This window comes from Alternaria alternata, assembly GCF_001642055.1.
Source record: "Alternaria alternata strain SRC1lrK2f unplaced genomic scaffold CC77scaffold_10, whole genome shotgun sequence".
Lineage (NCBI taxonomy): Eukaryota > Fungi > Ascomycota > Dothideomycetes > Pleosporales > Pleosporaceae > Alternaria > Alternaria alternata.
Genome location: NW_017306199.1, coordinates 541,176 through 558,678, shown reverse-complemented (window position 1 = coordinate 558,678; position 17,503 = coordinate 541,176). Strand labels below are relative to the sequence as shown.

Genomic DNA, 17,503 nt, shown 5'->3' with positions numbered 1-17,503 from the left:
CAGCTGCAAAGCCGACATTCACATCATGTCACCGCCATGGTCATTTATGCGAGGAGCAATCACATCGCTGTTACCCGCACGTTGCGACTAAAAAGTGGCGTGTGCCATGGCTGTGTTCCTGACTTCTGCAGTGTCTGTTCGCCTCCGGCGTACATTATGCGTGGAACGTTAGCGGTAGATCAGAGACTGGGGACGCAGCGGCTGGCTCAAGGATGGATCGGAAGGATGGTATTGTTATAAACATCAAGCGCCGTCTGTTTGTTTTGCACAGGTCTCAGGTCTCTCAGTCGAACACATTCGCTTCATCTTCATTCTTTCAGTCAAGATGCGATCATTCTTGCTACTCGCTGCGGCGGTTCCTTTCGCTCAAGCTGTTCGCATCGTACAGTCAAACGACGATGGATGGTCAGAGGCAAATATCCGTACCTTCTTTGACGTCTTGAACTCTGCTGGCCACGAGGTTGTCCTGTCTGGTCCTGCTGAGAATCAGTCTGGCAGAGGTTGGTAGTCGAGTCATGAACACTATACACATACTGACCTATATCAGGATCATCCGACGAACCCCCGAAGACTGTTGATTCAGACGGCTGCATTCATGCATCCTGCCCAGGTGGAAGCCCGCCCACAGGTGCAAATGCGACAGACCCTCGTTTGAACTACGTGAACTCGTTCCCGGTTACTTCTATCAAGCAAGGTATCGATGTCACCGCGCCTAAGCTCTGGAACGGCGCAAAGCCCGAACTCGCTCTGACCGGACCGAATGTCGGAAGCAATGTTGCTGTTCAGGTGCCCTTCTCCGGTACCGTCGGCGCAGCTACATATGCGGCAAAGACGGCCCAAATTCCAGCTATCGCCTTCTCTGGCCAGTCTGGAGATCCTACCGCATGGAATGTCCCTACACCTTTCCACAGCAAGATCTATGCTGATCTGGCTCTGAACGTCACTACCACCATCATCAACAGCGGAAAGCCATACCTCCCAGCGAACACCTACTTGAACGTCAACTTCCCCTCTGTCTCCGAGACCAAGTGCAGCGATCCCAGTCAGTTCAAGTACATCTTTACTCGCATCAACACTGGTCTTTTGAGTGCTCGCGACGCGGACTGGTGCGGTAGCACGCGCCTTCCGTGGGAGGCAGACGTCATCTTGATTCGAGGAAGCGACTGCTACGTTACTATCAGCCCTGGTGATGCAAACGACAAGACCACCATAAACGATGCTGCGGTCCAAACTCAGATCATCAACAAGCTCAAGCCGATCTTGTCGTGCTTGCCTTAGAAGAGGGATGATGGGGATGGCAAAAGTTAGCTCGGCTGTGCATGGAGCTTTAATGACACGCGATAGTACGACGAACGATATCATCTCAATACTTGTCCTCATCCATTGTTAACAACAGTCATTGTGACAATGACTCCCCATAATGTGACTGCAATGAAAATACGTTAGTTGGATGACTCATTGGCCACCTTGTAGTGAAGGAAGCTATCATTTAACATGCAACAACCAACAGTTCCAACACAAACACACACCTGATCAACCATGTCGGATTCTCCCAAAGATACTGGGGTGTCGGCAGACTCTACCAAACCCGAATCTCTAGCTTCGCGCATGAAGTCATACGAATCGCACTTCGACCATACCCTCCCCCTCGACCAACCCATCATCCTCCGTCTAGACGGCCATGGCTTCTCGCGCTTCACATCACACTTTGCGCGTCCCTTCGACGAACGCATACACACTGCGATGATATCAACCTGTGCCGATCTACTTCACTTCTTTCCCCGCGCTACAGTCGCATACACGCAGTCCGACGAGATCACGCTGGTCTTTCCGGAAGGTGTGCAGACTTTCAACGAAAGAGTGCAGAAGCTGTCTAGTCTGAGCGCGAGTTATTGCTCTGTGCGATTCAACAAACATCTCGCGGAGGCGCTGGGGAAAATGCCGGAGCAGGCAGTCAAGGGCAACGTGGAGAAGGTACTAGGCACAGCGCATTTCGATGCGCGTTTCTTCCCGGTTCCTTCTGTAGGAGAGGCTCTCAACAACCTCATATGGAGGTGTCGCAATGATGCTGTACGGAATGCTGTTTCTGGTTTTGCTCGGACTATGTACTCAACTAAGGAGATGAACGGCAAGAAGACGCGGGAGCTCATTGATATGATGCTGGAGGAGAAGGGCGTTAGGTTTGAGAAGGCGGTGCCGAAATGGGCGATTGAGGGCTGTTTGCTGAAGAGAGAGCAATATGAGCACGAGGGGGTAAACCCAAAGACTGGAGAGAACGAGAAGACTTTTCGGACAAGGACGCGAGTAGAGGAGAGGGGTGTGAGGGTATTTGGAGATGAGGGATTAAAGCTAGTGACAGATAAATATTGGTAGAGTAGTTCTGGAGGTATATTCGCTCTACAACGTAGCAGCGAGGTTGCGGTCGTCCTATGTAGAACTCGTTCCACGGCGAGCGCTCAATCATCAATATGCTATCTTTTTGCATACAAGCAGTCCTTCGTAGAAAAAAGATTGCGCGTACACTCACTACCCCAGTGGAAGTTTGTTCTAGGCGAGGCACAAATTTCAGCAAAAAAGAAGATGGGGCCTGACCGGGATTCGACTGTACGCTTATTAGTAAAGCGTTCGATGTCGAACCGTGATGGATGAACTTACACCCGGGGCCTCCTGCAGAATAGGCGATGTGACAATGTCAACCCAAAGCAGGAATCATACCACTAGACCATCAGGCCGATTTTGCTCTGAAGAGCTGATTGATGAAAGGAGGCAACAATCTATCCTTCATATAGCGCGCGGCTAATTTTTGACGGCTGCTCTGGAGGGATGCGAAGTTGGTGACTCTGCGGCGTGTTTCGCTAAGGGTGGCCACTACTGCGCACACAGCCCCTCGCTCCACATACACGATCCTGAGCCCCGCACAATCACTATCGCTGTGAGCCTGGCCTTTGGCTCTAAAGGTTCAGAAAGCGTTACTCTGCACGATGGGTTTTATTGCTCCCCATAATGGACTCCCTTCCACTTATGGTGGAGCCCCGCACGACTACACATGAACTACTAGGCTACTGATGAAATCAAAACTCTGGCTTGCATATCCTCAAGTTGATGGCCGCAATACCCGAATCGCAATTTGGAGGTGGGTTACATGGAGAATTGTGCTTATATTTTCGGTGTAGGCGCTATCCATAGCCTCGATGCCCCCTTATGGTTTTGCGTGTCTTCCACGGCTTTTGAGCAACACAAGTCGACGACATGGCTGTCGTCATCTGCGTTATTTTTTTCAGAGATGTGTACATGCGAGCGAGGAAGGTTTGCATAGAGTATTCATCTGCACAATTTAGACGCGCACCCCGACATAATGGGTTAAATCGTCCTGTTTTAGAAGAAAGAGAGGCGCAAACATGTAGAGGACGCCCTCCTTTTTTGGATGGTGGAAGAATGGTACCAGGTGCTGAGACTCCAGAGAGCAGTATAGAACGCTTTATATGCTGCCAACCGGTGACTGCAATCTATCGTGATTGTAGCCGAAGTGTATGCGGCCATTTGGAGTCCACCATGACTTGGACGTTTTGAAGCGATGACCAACTTTCGGTGGACATGAAAACGACCTAAATGACTTTGGAACGATAGCTCATGGTGTTTTCAAAACACGCGCGCATACTTATTCATGAATTCCTCGTCTCTGGTCCTAGCACTTGGTTTCCGAAGTAGAGCTTTGTATTCACATCTCTTCGTGTGAACCCTCATGTCAACTGCTTGTTGAAGTTTAATTTCACAAGCATGAACCGAAACGGTAGGTTTTCCTGGAAGGTCCAGCGGCCCACATTAGGGTTTCGGCATGTTCTTTTGATGAAATAGCCTAGTAGATGATAGATGTGTAAGGAAGGCAAGTTATCGTCAGAAGAATAACCAAGTCTTATATACCCGTCGCTCAAGCTGCCAAGACGACGCTTTCAAAGAGATGTATCCGAGACACATGTGCAGCCAATATTAATCAGCTCTTCAGAGCAAAATCGGCCTGATGGTCTAGTGTTATTATTCCTGCTTTGGGTTGACATTGTCACATCGCCTATTCTGCAGGAGGCCCCGGGTGTAAGTTCATCTAAAAGTGCAGCCGATAGTGGTTTCACAGGTGCTCGTCGCCTACAGAAGTTTTCTTGAGAAGGAAGATCGGATAACATGACAATACATCAGACTCCTTTTGGATCACAAACTATTTGCTTAATTGCTTCTACCAGCTTCGTGATCTACACCGCAACATCCTCGTACATCCATGTCTCGTCAATCTTCCCACCTTCCGCAGTCTGCGCTCCCGCATACAAGCACCGCTTAATTTGCCTATCCTCAAATACAGGCACAACGTCCTTCTCCACAACCATCATCGCCCACATAATGATCCTTGCACCTAGGTTCTCCGTACGTCCATTGATGAAAACAGGCGCTGGATCATCAGCGGGTTGGTTGACAAATGTCATACCCAAGTCGTCCAGCGCATCCGTTGGCGCGACATTCGCTTCGGCGGAGGGAAGCTGCACAAAATCGCCGAGATTCTCATCGATGAAGGTGTACGTGTCTACGTCTTCAATACCATCTTCTAATGTGGGAAGTGCATGTTTTGAACACAAGTTGCGCACTAGAGCCAATGTCTTCATGTCGGATGTGTCTTGTGTGGTCAACATCAACGACACCAGGACAGTCAGGAGCATCGTCCACTGCAAACCTTCATTCTGTGAACCCTGAACACCATGTCGATCGAGCGCGCTCGAAAAGTTCTCGGCTGATGCAGGCAGATCGGCTCCGAAGGTTTTGAGCATGTCGGACAAGCTGTGCAAAGTGCGAACGGGACGTTCGGAATCCGAGACGCGAAGCTTGGCAATCGCAGCCTTCAGCTCTTCCCGAACCGAGTGGATGATCCTAGCCTGGCTGTTGCGATAGATTTTCGCGTACCTTTGCTTATCGTTTTGCGGTTCCTGTTGGATTTGAAGTGGGAGAGTGCTGCATCTCTGCTCCATTGCCTGGTGTAAGAGCACGAGAACTTGCAGGGTGATCCTGCCTCCTGGCCGTGCAACGTCAATAGTGCTTACATCCAACTCGGATGTTATGATCGTCTGTATGAAGAAGAAGTGAACGATGTAGGGGGGTATGCCACGGAAGAAAGGTACGTGGTTTTCGTAACGACCGAATGGATGGCCCTTGGCGCGTAGGAAGTGCTGTTCCTTATTTGGGTCTGTGGCTAGAAAGTCTTTTGACATGCCAAAAGGCACATTCTCAGGATTCAACAGACCCAGCTGTTGTGCATATTGCTGTAGCTGTGGTTGGAACGCTAGTTTCAAAGCGAACTGCTCAATAGGATTGTCTTCTAAGCAGAAGCCATACCCAAGAAGCAACTCATCATTCTGCTTCGGCGCGTAGTTGTTGAATAGCTCTTGACCAGCCTGGAAAGACTCGCCTTCAAGACACTTCAGTGTAAATGACTGGTGAGGCTGGAAGTCCCATTCTACCTTTGCAGAGACGGAATGATTGAGAATGTCCACCACCGGAAAGAGGATGGGAATCGTCTCACGTCCGGGTAGGATGTGTGTCGAAATAAACGCTCGCGAAGTGAAGATAGTGGCTGCCCAAAGTAATGATTCGCTGGGATCGTTAGCAGGCTGCACCAGATAGCCAACGTACGGATGTCGCAAATCTAGAGTGTTGGCAGCCAAAAGCAACACTGATAGCTAGGTGTATGGGTTCAGATGAACGGTAGAGCTGATGCTCAATGTACATGCACGCTAGACAGCACATGACGTGTAGTAAATACCATTCGCTGGAGACTTACAGATCAATCTCGTCAGCAAGAGGCATACCAAGTGCTTTCATAACACCCACGGCATTTTCCCATTGGCGCTCCAGCTCAGCCTTTCTCTCTTTGGTCGCAGGAGCTAGACTTGTACCAGCGAGAAAGACCACATCGCTCTCATCAAACCAGAGAGGTGTGGTCATAGTTTCAGGCCCTGGTAAGCAGGAGATGTACGCATGCCAAGGCGACTTCTCACCCTTCTTGCGCTGTTCAATCAACAACAGATACGTCAGAACGTGATCCGGAATCTTCCCTCGACATTGTTCTAGAGGGCTTTCAGCGTACAAGACCTCTTTCTCGTTTGGGTCTAGGTTGAGAGAAGAGAGTGTGAGCTTCAATGGACATGAAGCCACGACGGTGGAGCTCAGTGGCCTAGCAGCGCGCATGTGAAAGCCACGCGAGTCGCTGAAGACGATCTGGACATCTGGACTGAGCTGACCCCCATTTTGTGTGAACCAGGTAACGAGGCTCTCGGCTGACGGGTGAGAGCCGAAATCCTGGCCTGACATTTGGTCCATTAGAATTGCAATTGATTTGAAAGGTTGCAAATTCTAATCCGCTGACGTAGCAGCCTTGATTGTCGGGCGTTCTCTGGCGAATTTTTGGACAAAAATACTCTTTACGCACGCAATGCCTTCCGATTTGGATTTGTTTGTATCTCGGAAGTTCGGTTCGTCCGACTGCGCGAAGATGATGTGTGCAATCCAGCTGACGCGAGCTCGGTCTCGGTGAAAAATTGGCGGCGCGGCATGCGGAGCACAACGGAACCGACGGTCTGAAGCGAGCAGGCTTGCAGAAAGATCGTGAAGTGTAGCGGGTCGTGCAGCCAGAGGTGCAGCACGGCGTAGTGGTGTGTGGATTTGTCGGTGAGGTAAGGCTAATCCAAAACCCCTCGCAAAAAGTCATGGTAGAGTTTGCGTAAGCGTTGATTGTAACAGGCTGGCCCTGTATAGCAGAGTCGGAGTACCGAACAGGACGCCTGGTCATGACAGCATCCAAGCTTCACAAGCTTCATATCATCTGCGGTCGGCTCCTACAAGAATGCTTCGACATGGAAACCGATGTTGATGTTTGCTGTGGCTTGAGTGGCAGTGGTGCTCGGCGCAAATATCGCAAGGCTGGCCAATCACAGCGCCCCCCGGTCTGCATCGTATACGAATACGCCGTGCATTGACTGCCCAGAGCTTCCTCAGAAGGTTCCATGGTCACAGTGCCGCATGATCAATCTTAAGATGATGAGGTATTCGGATCCCTGCGGAAACGTGTCGTTGCTGCTCTCATCCAGATCGACAGCACGATCCAAAGTAAGACCTAGACAATCAGCGGTATACCTGCTAACTATGACCACGAGTAAGCAGCCCCCCAGCTTTGTCCGACGAAGCCGAGTAATCTGTTTCCGATGAAGCAAAAAGAGGGGCCAGTAGCGAGGATGCATGATGTGCACGATGGGCCAATGGTTCTGGCCCCTTGCCGGATGCGGCTTTGCTGGCGTCCCTGCGCCAACGGGACGGACGACGGTTGACATTACCGGCGTTTGGAGCCTGTGTGCCTTGTGCGTCGACGATGCGGATGTAAAGTAGAGCCATGCCCGGCTGATGAATGACCTGACGAGGGGCCCGTCTAATGGCTTCTTTTTTGTTCCCATTTTCGCTCTTTGAAAACTGTCTACGCCCGCTTGCTGAAACATACAGCTGTCCATGGTCAGGCTATAGGGAGTGATTGGCTAACTTATTCCCTGCATAAACTCAGCTCCTCTAGTTGTGGCTTGTAAGTCAGCCCCAGTGCCCCAGTTGTGGTAGTGGAATTGCGCTTGAGGGGCACGACCTCCAAACTTCAGCGCACAGCCCTTGGGTCCCGCCCTCATAAGATGAATGGCGTCCCATGCGGCGGCGCGGATTGCGCCTCCATTTCCGTTGTATTTCGATTCTCTGCTGACGGGTATTTCAGCATGTCACACCTGGATTGAGTGCTGGAGCGATGCTGCTGGACATGTTGACCGCCGATGCCGCCAAACATGGCCACGAGAGCGCACCACCGCGTGCAGCCTCGCCCACGAGCAACGGCTCCTTTCTCCAGATGCCACTTTCCATTTTAGGTTCAGTCTTGCGCGGACAAACTCCTTCACCGTCGCAGGCGACCTTAACTTCTACACACACCGATCCTGCAATCGATACCCCTGACACGCCAACGCCGACCTCGCATAGAGATGCGATGAAGATACAGCATGACGAACCTATAATCACCTTCGTTCCTTCACCTTCACGGCCGGTTTCCTCCGGCAGCGACGGCACCGCAGAGAAGCCGAAGAAGCGGACCCCTCGTTCGAAAACATCCTACAACATCGCCCGACCCGTAAACACTCGCTCAAAGCTACATGCACGCCCCAAGGTTCTCCTACAGTTACATCAAGTCATCGCTTCGCAACGTCCAAAGCCTGCATACGAAGTCGTTCCTTTCTCAGTCCTCCCCCAGCGAATTTCGAGGCGTCTTTCACGGAGCTTTAACACCAGGGAAAAATTAGGGCCACATGATCTCTTCATTGTTCAGGCAGAGGAGTACAACAGTCATGATGACGAGAGCAAGTCGGAAGAGGAGCGATGGGGCTCGCGCGACGTAATCGGCGTCATCAGCGCACGGAAGTGTGACAAGGGCGTCACCGAGACCACGGAGATTTGTATGAATGACGGGACGAGTCGCTGGGCGGTAACTGATATGCCCAACGGAGGCTACGAGTTCAATAGCACTGACGAGCATGGCCTGACGCTGAAGGCGCGTTGGGTGTTGAAACCAGCTCATTCACGCCGTACGTCAAGCATGACTGCGAACACACCCCTTTCGCCATCATTCCCAGAGGCCGACGACAGGAAGTTTACGTTCAGTACTTTGAGTGTTAATTCCAGGCGTCATCCTATCATTGCGACAATGACCCGCAACCGCATAGATGTCATGGATACCTACGCTTTGCCATCTGATGCCTCGCCGTCAACGCCTAGCATGGCCTCTTACACCCAGTCGCCTACCACAGACGTTTCCAGCATCGATGCCAGCAACTTTATGGAAACTTTGACAGAGAAGCTGCCTACCGAGACCGGCGACGCGCTTCGACAATTCATACTGGCTTCCGGTGTCTGGGTTGCTGCCAAAGAATTCACGACGGAGGGCCCCAACTTGTTCTCGCCCCCAACCCTAGCTCCCTGTGCCACCTTCCGGCCAAACACCAACCGCACGTTCTCAATGTCGATCCTTGATTGTCCTCGCTCGCCATCTCCAGCTTCGACACTCGACGAGAAGCGCCGCTCGATCCCTCGAATGTTCAAGCCTAGTTTGGAAAGACTACCTCGTCGCACGACAAGCTTCACTGATGCTCCTGCTTCGCCTGCTTCTACCAAGACGGCAGTAAACGCTTCTCCCGTGACCGTTGTGAAGACACGAGCGCGACGTGCCAACTCGACTGGCACTGCTATGCATAGTATTTCCGGCAGCATGAGGAAGAGATACGGACTTACCTTCGAAGACCAAACACTCGCAGAAACCGCAGAAGAGCGCACTATGAAGCGCAGCGTGGAGCTACTTCGCATCAAGGAACTACAACTGCCCTCACCTATAGAGCGACCTTCTGCTGAATCCACCCGGCCACTCCCTCCTGCTATACCATCCCCGATCGTCATCCCCGCGTCACCTGAAGGCCCGACTTCGCCCACACCGCTACTCGCCTCTCCTCTCCTCTCACCGGCCATGCCACAAACCGAACGTTCTAGAAAGACACAGTCTGCATACGCGCCCATCACCACGACCGGCATGTGGGATTCTGGAGTCACGGAAGGCCCCGGTCTCAAGAAGCGCCCCACAAGCATGTTCGTCATGAACGAGAAGAAGCGCAAGCAAGAGAAGAAGGTTGAGCGCAGTAAAAGCATGAAAGAGAAGAGCAAAGCTAGCGAAGAGAGTAACGAAGGTCTCGGTCCTAAGAGCAAGAGGAAGGGTGATTGGTACATGTACAAGATCAAACTTCGCCTCAAGGACATCTTTAAGAAGGACAAGGCTTGATGTGGATGTACTTCGCACACTGTTTTCTGTTGTTTTTTCCTAGCAGTACTGGGTCGGTATAGCATCGCTGGGCGTTTTGTCTTTGGTTACACTCAAGGCTGGACCTTTTGCGGTCTCACGTCACCACTCCTTGGATCCATTTCTTTCTCTTCTTGTACATACTACATATCTCCTACGCTAGACTCTGGTTTCCTCTTCATCTGAATTTGTCCTGTCTATACCCATTTCTATCCGTCCGCACCCTACTTGTTTTGGGTAGCTCAATGAAGGTTCCGTTTTCTTCTGCTGATTTGAATTGCTCCGTGTTGATGCTCCGCGTTGATGCTCCGATCGGCCGTAACTCATGGATGATCCGTGTCGCAACCCCCCTTGCTAGTCTCGGGATCTTGCAGCAGTAGCTTGTGAGAAAAATGAACAGTATGGATCGTGGCTTCGGCGTGATAGAGTCAGCATGTGATGGTGCAGACACCATTACTATTCTCAATATGGCGTGTTCACCGCTGAAGGCCGTCGGCCGAGATGGCGCACCAAGCTAAAGTTGGTCGGCGAAGATGAGAATCATTACAATTTAGTATAATGCGCCACAATTTTTTGGTGAATAGAGCTGGACTTGCGAGTGGGGTGATCTCCGTTGTTGCGTGGCCCTTCTGTCGTTGCGAAAGCCATGGGCAGATGTGCTTGTTGGAAATGTTGCCCTATACGACATAATTTTAAGCAAGCAAAATTCAGAAATCGTTCATGTAGTAAGCAACATGGATACTATGTCTAGAATTATTTTGTATCTATACGAGCTGCACATCTGACATCCAAATTGCAGCAAAGATTTGGATTAGGATAGCCATGGATCGATCTACAGCATAGTTCCCAAAGCCTCCTATGAGACTAGTCTTTACTCTGTCCATTTACCTTCCTCGACTCCAGGACTATCGACAAACTCCCAATCCTCGTCACCATCAACCTTCTCCCACTCCTCTTCATCAGAGTCCAGACTCAGCTGCTCCAGCTCTTGCTGAGGTACATTGGCCTTGTCGATAGCCAGCCATTTCTCACACTTCGCATGGGAAGCCTCTCGTCTGGAAGCTATGCGCTCTGAGTAGCTCTTCTCTGGCTGCGTTGCAGGTGTTATACTGGCAAGTGCGGATGGAAACCTGCGGTAGAAAGATGGGTGTATCTCCTGAGTTTCCTGGTTGATGGGTGCAAGTACTCTTGCAGACGGGTTGGTGTTTGAAGGAACGTACGCCCATTGCCACGGCGATGCAAGGCGGGGTGTAGGTAGCCTTGACGTAGCTGAGCCTGGCATGTATGATGGTTTTGGAGAAGACGATTTGACTGCACAGTGTACAGGCTCTTTGTGTCGTACTTGTCGGCGCTCAGACGTCTCAAGGGGCATCTGTGGAGCACCTTCAGAACACCTTGTAGATGGACAGGTTCCAGGAACTTGGGCGTGACGATAATCCATCTTGATTTTGGTGTCGACTAGGAGATTGTGGGAGTCGTAGTCTTGAAGTGCGCGTGGGCTGGTAAAGGCAATATAGTCTACCTTGTCGGCGAAGATTGTGAAGATGAAAGTTGGTGAAGATGGAGGTTGGTGGAGATGGAAGTTGCTGAAGATGGAAATTGCTGAAGATGGAAGTTGCTGAAGAAAGTTGCTGAAGGGAGTTGCTGGAGGAAGTTGCTGAAGGAAGTAACTTTGGAAAAATACGAAAGTGTCTTAAGTCCAGCGAAAAGAATGTTCGATCCAAGAAGCCTATCAAGCGACGCATATTAAGACTATGCAACGTGGTAACGATATACAAAATCGAGGTTCTTTACCTTGGTTCAGGGGGGTAAGCGACCATTTGTACCCATTGTACTGCTTGACCATGATCTTGTGGGAATCTTATTGGATCTCAGACACGTACATATTACTGCAACACCCAGAACTTACAGCAAAGCCATTCTTACATGCAACGGAGATTGGCTGCTTAAGTAAAATCATCACATTGCTCTTTTCCGCCATGGATACAGCGATAATTCTCGACAATATGCAACCATGGTCTCCGGGATGGAACCTACATGTACTCGAGCGCGAAGACGCGACGGAGCGGTAATTGTAAGGAAGAAGACGACTTGAAGGTAACTAATCGATAGGCTGAAGCGACGCAGCAGCGACAAAGACAGCCAGGTGGTCAGTGTTCAACGGCTACAGGCGATCGTCTGGCGGGCCTTTGCCGTGTGCTATACTTAGCCACCACCATCACTTGTGGAGCAGAAAAGATGCAAACCATGGGTATTCTCAAGAGCAATCACACAGAGGACATTGAGCGAGAAGGAAACTCAGTGCTTCAGCCAGAGGTATGATGCAAGTGTCGTCCCAAAAGGGAGAGGTCGGTCTTGGCGGCGCTATGGCCAGCGCGATGGGCGGCCCACTCGATTGTTTGGATTCGTCCCGCGTCACAACATTGAAGGTCCAACACCCCAACGCCCCGGACGACAAACCCCCCAGGATAGCCCTTTTTGCCTTTGGCGCTGCTATTCACGACTGATACATCTCAAGACGACATGCGTAGCTAACCTAGACGACACTCGACCTTACCCGGAACGCGACTGCTAGCACCGCGACGCGCCTACTACTACACGCCCTCACCGCACCTCACCGCACACATTCGACATGGCTGCCCGCAGCAAGGCACCCACCGTTGGGTCCGCTGGCTGGATCCTCGAAGAGCGCCATCAGTCCAACACGCTTGTATCCCAGGAATTGGAGGATTTTGGCTTCTCTGTGCGCAATGAGCTGGAATGGCTCAATGAACACATGTTCGACATTTTGTCCAGCGACAGACAGTATGTCGCGTCTACCTCGCGCCGACGCGCATCACACTGACTTTCCGGTAGACACAACCTCGATGTCTTCAAGACACCCGGCAAGTTACGCGGCAAGACGCCCCGTACCGCGCGAAAGAAGGCTGTCGATCGCCAGGTAAGAGTTTTGCATGCGCCTTTCGTCCCATACTAACATTCCGAAGCCTCTCGCCAGCATACAATCTGCAAACGCGCAGAAACGCACAAGCGCCGCCGAAGAGAGTCTAAGAAATGTCAAGGCTAGATTCCAGATTGCCGAAGATGCTGAGAACACAGTACGACAGTCGCCCCAAGTCGCCCGCACACCTATTGCGCGACAGCTGTTCGCCAAGCCCGAGAGCGCTGGCAAGGAGAATGTCGACAGCAGCTTCCACGCCAATGTATTCGAGAAGCGCCCAGCACAGTCTCCCGCACCCGCATGGAATCCCATTCAGTCCTCACAAGACACGGTAATGTCTTCAGAAGCCAGCCAAGTCTTCTCGCCGCCACAGAGCTTCTCGACTCAGCCCACACAGCCAGCCCAGTCCTTCCGTCATTCGATACACGACAAGGAAGAGGAGCGCGAGACTGGCGATTCTTTTGTTTCAGCCAATGAAGGTTTCGCAAGCAAGAACGCGTCGAGGGACGCCTCGCAGACAAAACACGCAGATGTATCTGCCATGAGTGTGGACGACGACGAGTACAAGGCTGACCACTCGCGAGACGAGGCTGATGGTACCATGATTCACCACGACATTTCTGATGGAGAGGACCACGACATGGAGGACGAGGATATGGCCGATTTTCCCGAACCACCACACGTGGTATCCGAGCAGTACAGCACTTCTGCTGAAACCCACGACGCGCTCGACACAGCGAACAATCGCACTCTGGCCCCCGAGCCCAAGACCACATATGCTCCAGACCACTCAACAACACCGTCAGGCCCGCCGCCCGCATCTCCCGAAGCCGAAGTCAACGATACGCTCATCCACCATGACGTCGACGACGAAATGGACGTTGACGATGACGTGCGCTCGCCTTCAGACAACTCCAGCCCCGTAAAGCCGCTCGTTAGGAAGAGCAGTCTTACTTTTGCTTCTCTCCCCGCGCGCGAGCCGTTGCTCCCAAAGAAGAGCATGGGCAATCGCGTGTCACGCATCAGTCACCTCGACCAGAACAAGGGCCGCAACAGCCATATGGGTAGATTTACAGGAGGAAAGAGCCTTGGAGGCTCACAGCTTGCGCACCCAGCAGAGACGCAACATGCGGACGACATGGACGTCGATGAAGACCGACCGGAGCTCCAGCGAGAGGAATCAGAAACGACCAAGATCCACAACAAGACTTCCACACAGCGTCTGTATGAGCGTATCAATATGCTCAAGCAGCAGAACGACGCACCGAAACGCATCAGCCAGAATATCGTATCCGCACAATCGCAGCCTGAGAGTTCTACTATGCAAGCAAAGGAAGAGGTCGCACCTGCGCCAGCTTCACAACCAGCATACCCCAGTCTTCCCGCACCGGAAGCCACCCAGGAGGAGGATGACGATGACGACTGGATCTCACCTGTCCGAACAGCAGCAGTCGCCCCCAAGGTATCCAGGCCGGCTTATAACAAAAGCTATACTGCTGATGCTCAGCCATCACCAGCCAAACACGTGCCAGCCAAACTCACCAACCTCACTTCATTTTCAAATCCAGATCTCTCAGCAGTTGCTGAATCAACCACGCCGGTTGGCTCTCCGACTAGTAAGAAATACATGGATGGCCCCCTCAGCGCATCGAAGTCTAAATTGTATTCAGCATTCCGCTTAGCGAAGGAGAAGCTCATCGGGTCGAGTGCTACCAGCGCTCAGGTCAAGATGGACGCTCTCAAAGAAAGCCCTGCAAGACCCAAGTTGCCGTCCTCAGATGCATCAGACGAGGTCTCCAGCAGCCCCAAGCGCGCAGAAAGACCAGTCTCCATCTTCAACCACATGCGCTCGCCTTCCAAGGATTCCATCAAGTCTGGTAAAAGTGCTACTATGCCTGGTAGCCCTCTCAAGGGCGATGGCCGCCGAACTCGCAGCTCTACCGAACGGGAGAAGCAGAAGGAAAAGGAGACCCGTGAGAAGGAGATGCGGGAGACCAAGCAGCAGCAGCGTGCTGAGGACAGGCTCAGGCAGATGCGTGAGAAGGAGCAGAGCAAGGCCGCCGCGCAAGCTCAGAAGGCTAGGGCCATGGGAGCAAAGACACCGACCGCCATGTCCTCCCAGTCGAGCCTGAGAATGCCTACTGCCGTGGCTGCAAACAAGACGCCAGCTCAAGCAGCCCCACAACCGCCCGTGTCTCGCCCTGGCGTCCCTCGATCGAATACTGCCTCTTCCAGAGAACAAGACGTTGACTCTGGCGACGAGATGCCACCCCCACCTCCACCAAAGAGCCTTTTGCCCACTACTAAGGCCACCAAAGCACCTCTTCGAGAGCCCAGGAAACTTGCCAAACCAACAAGCAAAGACGCAATAACCGCGAAAGCACCACAGAAGATCATGGTTAACCTCAAGAGTAGCCAGTATGGCCAAGCCCCACCTCCTGCAGCTCGTCCAGCTGCATCGTCCAGCAAGCCTCTTCCTTCTGCTCCACAGAGCCTGAACAAGTCTGTAGGCCCATCTTCACGACCTCCTCCAGCTGCGTCATCTCGACCGGCTTCAGCTCTGTCTACCAAGTCCGTACCCGGGACCAAGACATCAAAGCCTGTTGCTAAGCCTGCTGCAACCCGAGTTGCCCGAGCGCAAACAGTCGTCGAGAAGCCCAAAATCTCAGCGTCTCAGCCACCTCGATCTGATCTCGGAGCCGCCCGACCTGTATCACGATTGCAGACAGTTCAAGACGCCAACCGTATTAATATCCCTCCTATCAACCCTGCTAAGCCTCCTCCCAAGCGACAGTTCCCTGGTGAGGGTGATGAGACTCTTCATCGTCCGGCCAAGAGACCTTCGCAACAAGCGAAAAATCTCAACCCAACTACCCCAGGCCATGCTCAATTCGCCAAGGGCAAGATTCCTTTCGCTGCCGAGTCTTCATACCAGCCGGCATCCCAAACACCCCACATCCAATACCCCAACGGAGACGACATCAAGCTCCCCGAGATCATGACCGACTCCGAGGATGAAGACTCCGAAAACGAGTTCGAGCAACCAAGCTGGGTTAACACGCCCAACCTACGCGAAATGCTCAGCAACCAGCAGCTCATGGACCCCGAACACATCTTCGGGCCCATTGCACCATTGGAGATGGAGAAGGTGTTCCCCAACAAGGAGCGCCACAAGAGGTTCCGCGAGCGTACTAGCAGCGCCTACTGGGCCAACGACGAAGTCACAGCTGAAGAGAAGCGGAAGGAGCGCGAGGCGAGAGAACGTCTTGTGAGGGATGGCGGATGGACGTATAATCCATCGCCACTTCCTAAACAGGCTGGTTCTTCGAGATGAAATTGTTATGACGGTTTGAGGTGTTAGCATCTTCATTCTGGCGCTTATGTCTATTCAGAGGACAGCGCGTCCGATTTTTGAGTCATGCATTGTGTGTGTGTTGTAAATATATGTTGTCTGAGGCGCATCACGATCCGCATGAATGAGCATGAAGAATAAGCGTGCTTGGAGGTATTGGTTTGGTCATTGTTTGTAAAGGCGTTATGGGATTGGCAAGCATCTTCAGGATGAGCGGAGCATCGGCCCCAAAGAGTGGCTGGCTATGATTGCTGGCGTTTAGTGTTTTATCGGCTTACTTTCTTGGATTAATTTTTTTGAGTAGCTCTATGAAATGGAGACTCTGATCACGTTCACACATTAATCGCTTTGGCATATCTGATGACCTTTTCTCTGATTGATAGTATGCTTGTGGATGTTGTCTCTCTCCAATACTGATATCGTAATGTGAATGGGGCGGCGGCAAAGCTGATCAACGGTTTAGGCAGCGTGCAGAGGGGGAAGAGTGTAGCTGTTATAGTTGTGTGTGTGGATTGCGAAATCAACGCAAATATTGTGTTGTGATCACCTGATATATCCTCTCCCTTTAACTCACCGTCGCTGTGTGCACGCAGTGGCGAAGCAGTACTATAGTTGATACTGTTAGGCAACGTTCAATCTATGTATTTGTCCATAATATTCTCCAATCTCCGTTTCTCTATTTCACAGCCCAGGGTACGGTTCCCTATGATGAAAAGCGATTCTTTAACCTTTCCATGGCATTTTTTTCTACAGCCAGACGGAATGCTGTTGTAAGCGCCCTGTACGACAAATTGGCGCAATTAGTGCCATACCCGTGGTCCTCGCCGTCAAACACCATCAAAAGAGGAAGTGACAGCGGAAGGCAAGAGACAGATTAGGCTGTCTGCATAGCTCTCAGTCAGATGTGACGTACGGTCATGAACACTCATTGACCATGTTTACCAAGCAGTCGGTTGCCACAGACATGGCATCATTAGGATGGAGTCGCAGAGAGCATCTTGGAGCGGGGTCATGTTGTATTTCCCGTAAGCAGCGCCGACTGGTCAGACACCGCTCTCACAGTTGCTAAGTTCAAACGAGAGCATACCTATAAAAGTCCAATAAACCTGGTGAGTAGTTTATAGACGGCATCCGTCGGCCCCTGCGGGACGTATCTTGGGTTTCACGGCTCGTTGCATGGTGGCGGCCACGTTAGAGAGCGGAGATGGGGTAGTGCATGCTTCCAAGACCACCGATAAGCTGTTGTGAGGGGAGGCAGAGATAGAGTAGGGTTACCGGCCGGGTACCGGAGCAGAGGAGGGATACGTGC

General features: G+C 51.8%; 6 protein-coding genes across 6 annotated transcripts; 4 read left to right on the top strand and 2 right to left on the bottom strand.

Moving 5' to 3' along the window:
* Positions 1–236: 236 nt before the first annotated feature.
* On the top strand, positions 237–1,278 carry CC77DRAFT_988866 (sure-like protein; the record flags this gene model as incomplete). Its single annotated transcript, XM_018536278.1, has 2 exons — positions 237–500; positions 548–1,278. The coding sequence occupies exons 1-2, from the start codon at positions 326–328 to the stop codon at positions 1,276–1,278; spliced, it is 906 nt and encodes a 301-aa protein (XP_018386126.1). The 5' UTR covers positions 237–325.
* A 185-nt stretch (positions 1,279–1,463) lies between these two features.
* On the top strand, positions 1,464–2,751 carry CC77DRAFT_1020374 (hypothetical protein). Its single transcript, XM_018525031.1, has 2 exons — positions 1,464–2,602; positions 2,656–2,751. Exon 1 carries the CDS (start codon positions 1,540–1,542, stop codon positions 2,371–2,373), a length of 834 nt encoding a protein of 277 aa, XP_018386125.1. The 5' UTR covers positions 1,464–1,539; the 3' UTR covers positions 2,374–2,602; positions 2,656–2,751.
* Positions 2,752–4,244: 1,493 nt separating this feature from the next.
* On the bottom strand, positions 4,245–6,357 carry CC77DRAFT_935766 (SET domain-containing protein; the record flags this gene model as incomplete). The annotated part of the gene is made up of 2 exons (XM_018534456.1): positions 4,245–5,631; positions 5,819–6,357. The coding sequence occupies 2 exons, from the start codon at positions 6,355–6,357 to the stop codon at positions 4,245–4,247; spliced, it is 1,926 nt and encodes a 641-aa protein (XP_018386124.1).
* Positions 6,358–7,490: 1,133 nt separating this feature from the next.
* On the top strand, positions 7,491–9,905 carry CC77DRAFT_1020370 (hypothetical protein). The gene has a single exon (XM_018525030.1). The coding sequence runs from the start codon at positions 7,817–7,819 to the stop codon at positions 9,881–9,883; it is 2,067 nt and encodes a 688-aa protein (XP_018386123.1). The 5' UTR covers positions 7,491–7,816; the 3' UTR covers positions 9,884–9,905.
* Positions 9,906–10,619: 714 nt separating this feature from the next.
* On the bottom strand, positions 10,620–11,821 carry CC77DRAFT_1008737 (hypothetical protein; the record flags this gene model as incomplete). Its single annotated transcript, XM_018523555.1, has 4 exons — positions 10,620–10,648; positions 10,790–11,571; positions 11,696–11,761; positions 11,811–11,821. 4 exons carry the CDS (start codon positions 11,819–11,821, stop codon positions 10,620–10,622), a joined length of 888 nt encoding a protein of 295 aa, XP_018386122.1.
* A 497-nt stretch (positions 11,822–12,318) lies between these two features.
* CC77DRAFT_962712 (hypothetical protein) lies at positions 12,319–16,530 on the top strand. The gene is made up of 3 exons (XM_018535652.1): positions 12,319–12,706; positions 12,758–12,842; positions 12,889–16,530. Exons 1-3 carry the CDS (start codon positions 12,534–12,536, stop codon positions 16,174–16,176), a joined length of 3,546 nt encoding a protein of 1,181 aa, XP_018386121.1. The 5' UTR covers positions 12,319–12,533; the 3' UTR covers positions 16,177–16,530.
* The last annotated feature ends 973 nt before the right edge of the window (positions 16,531–17,503 follow it).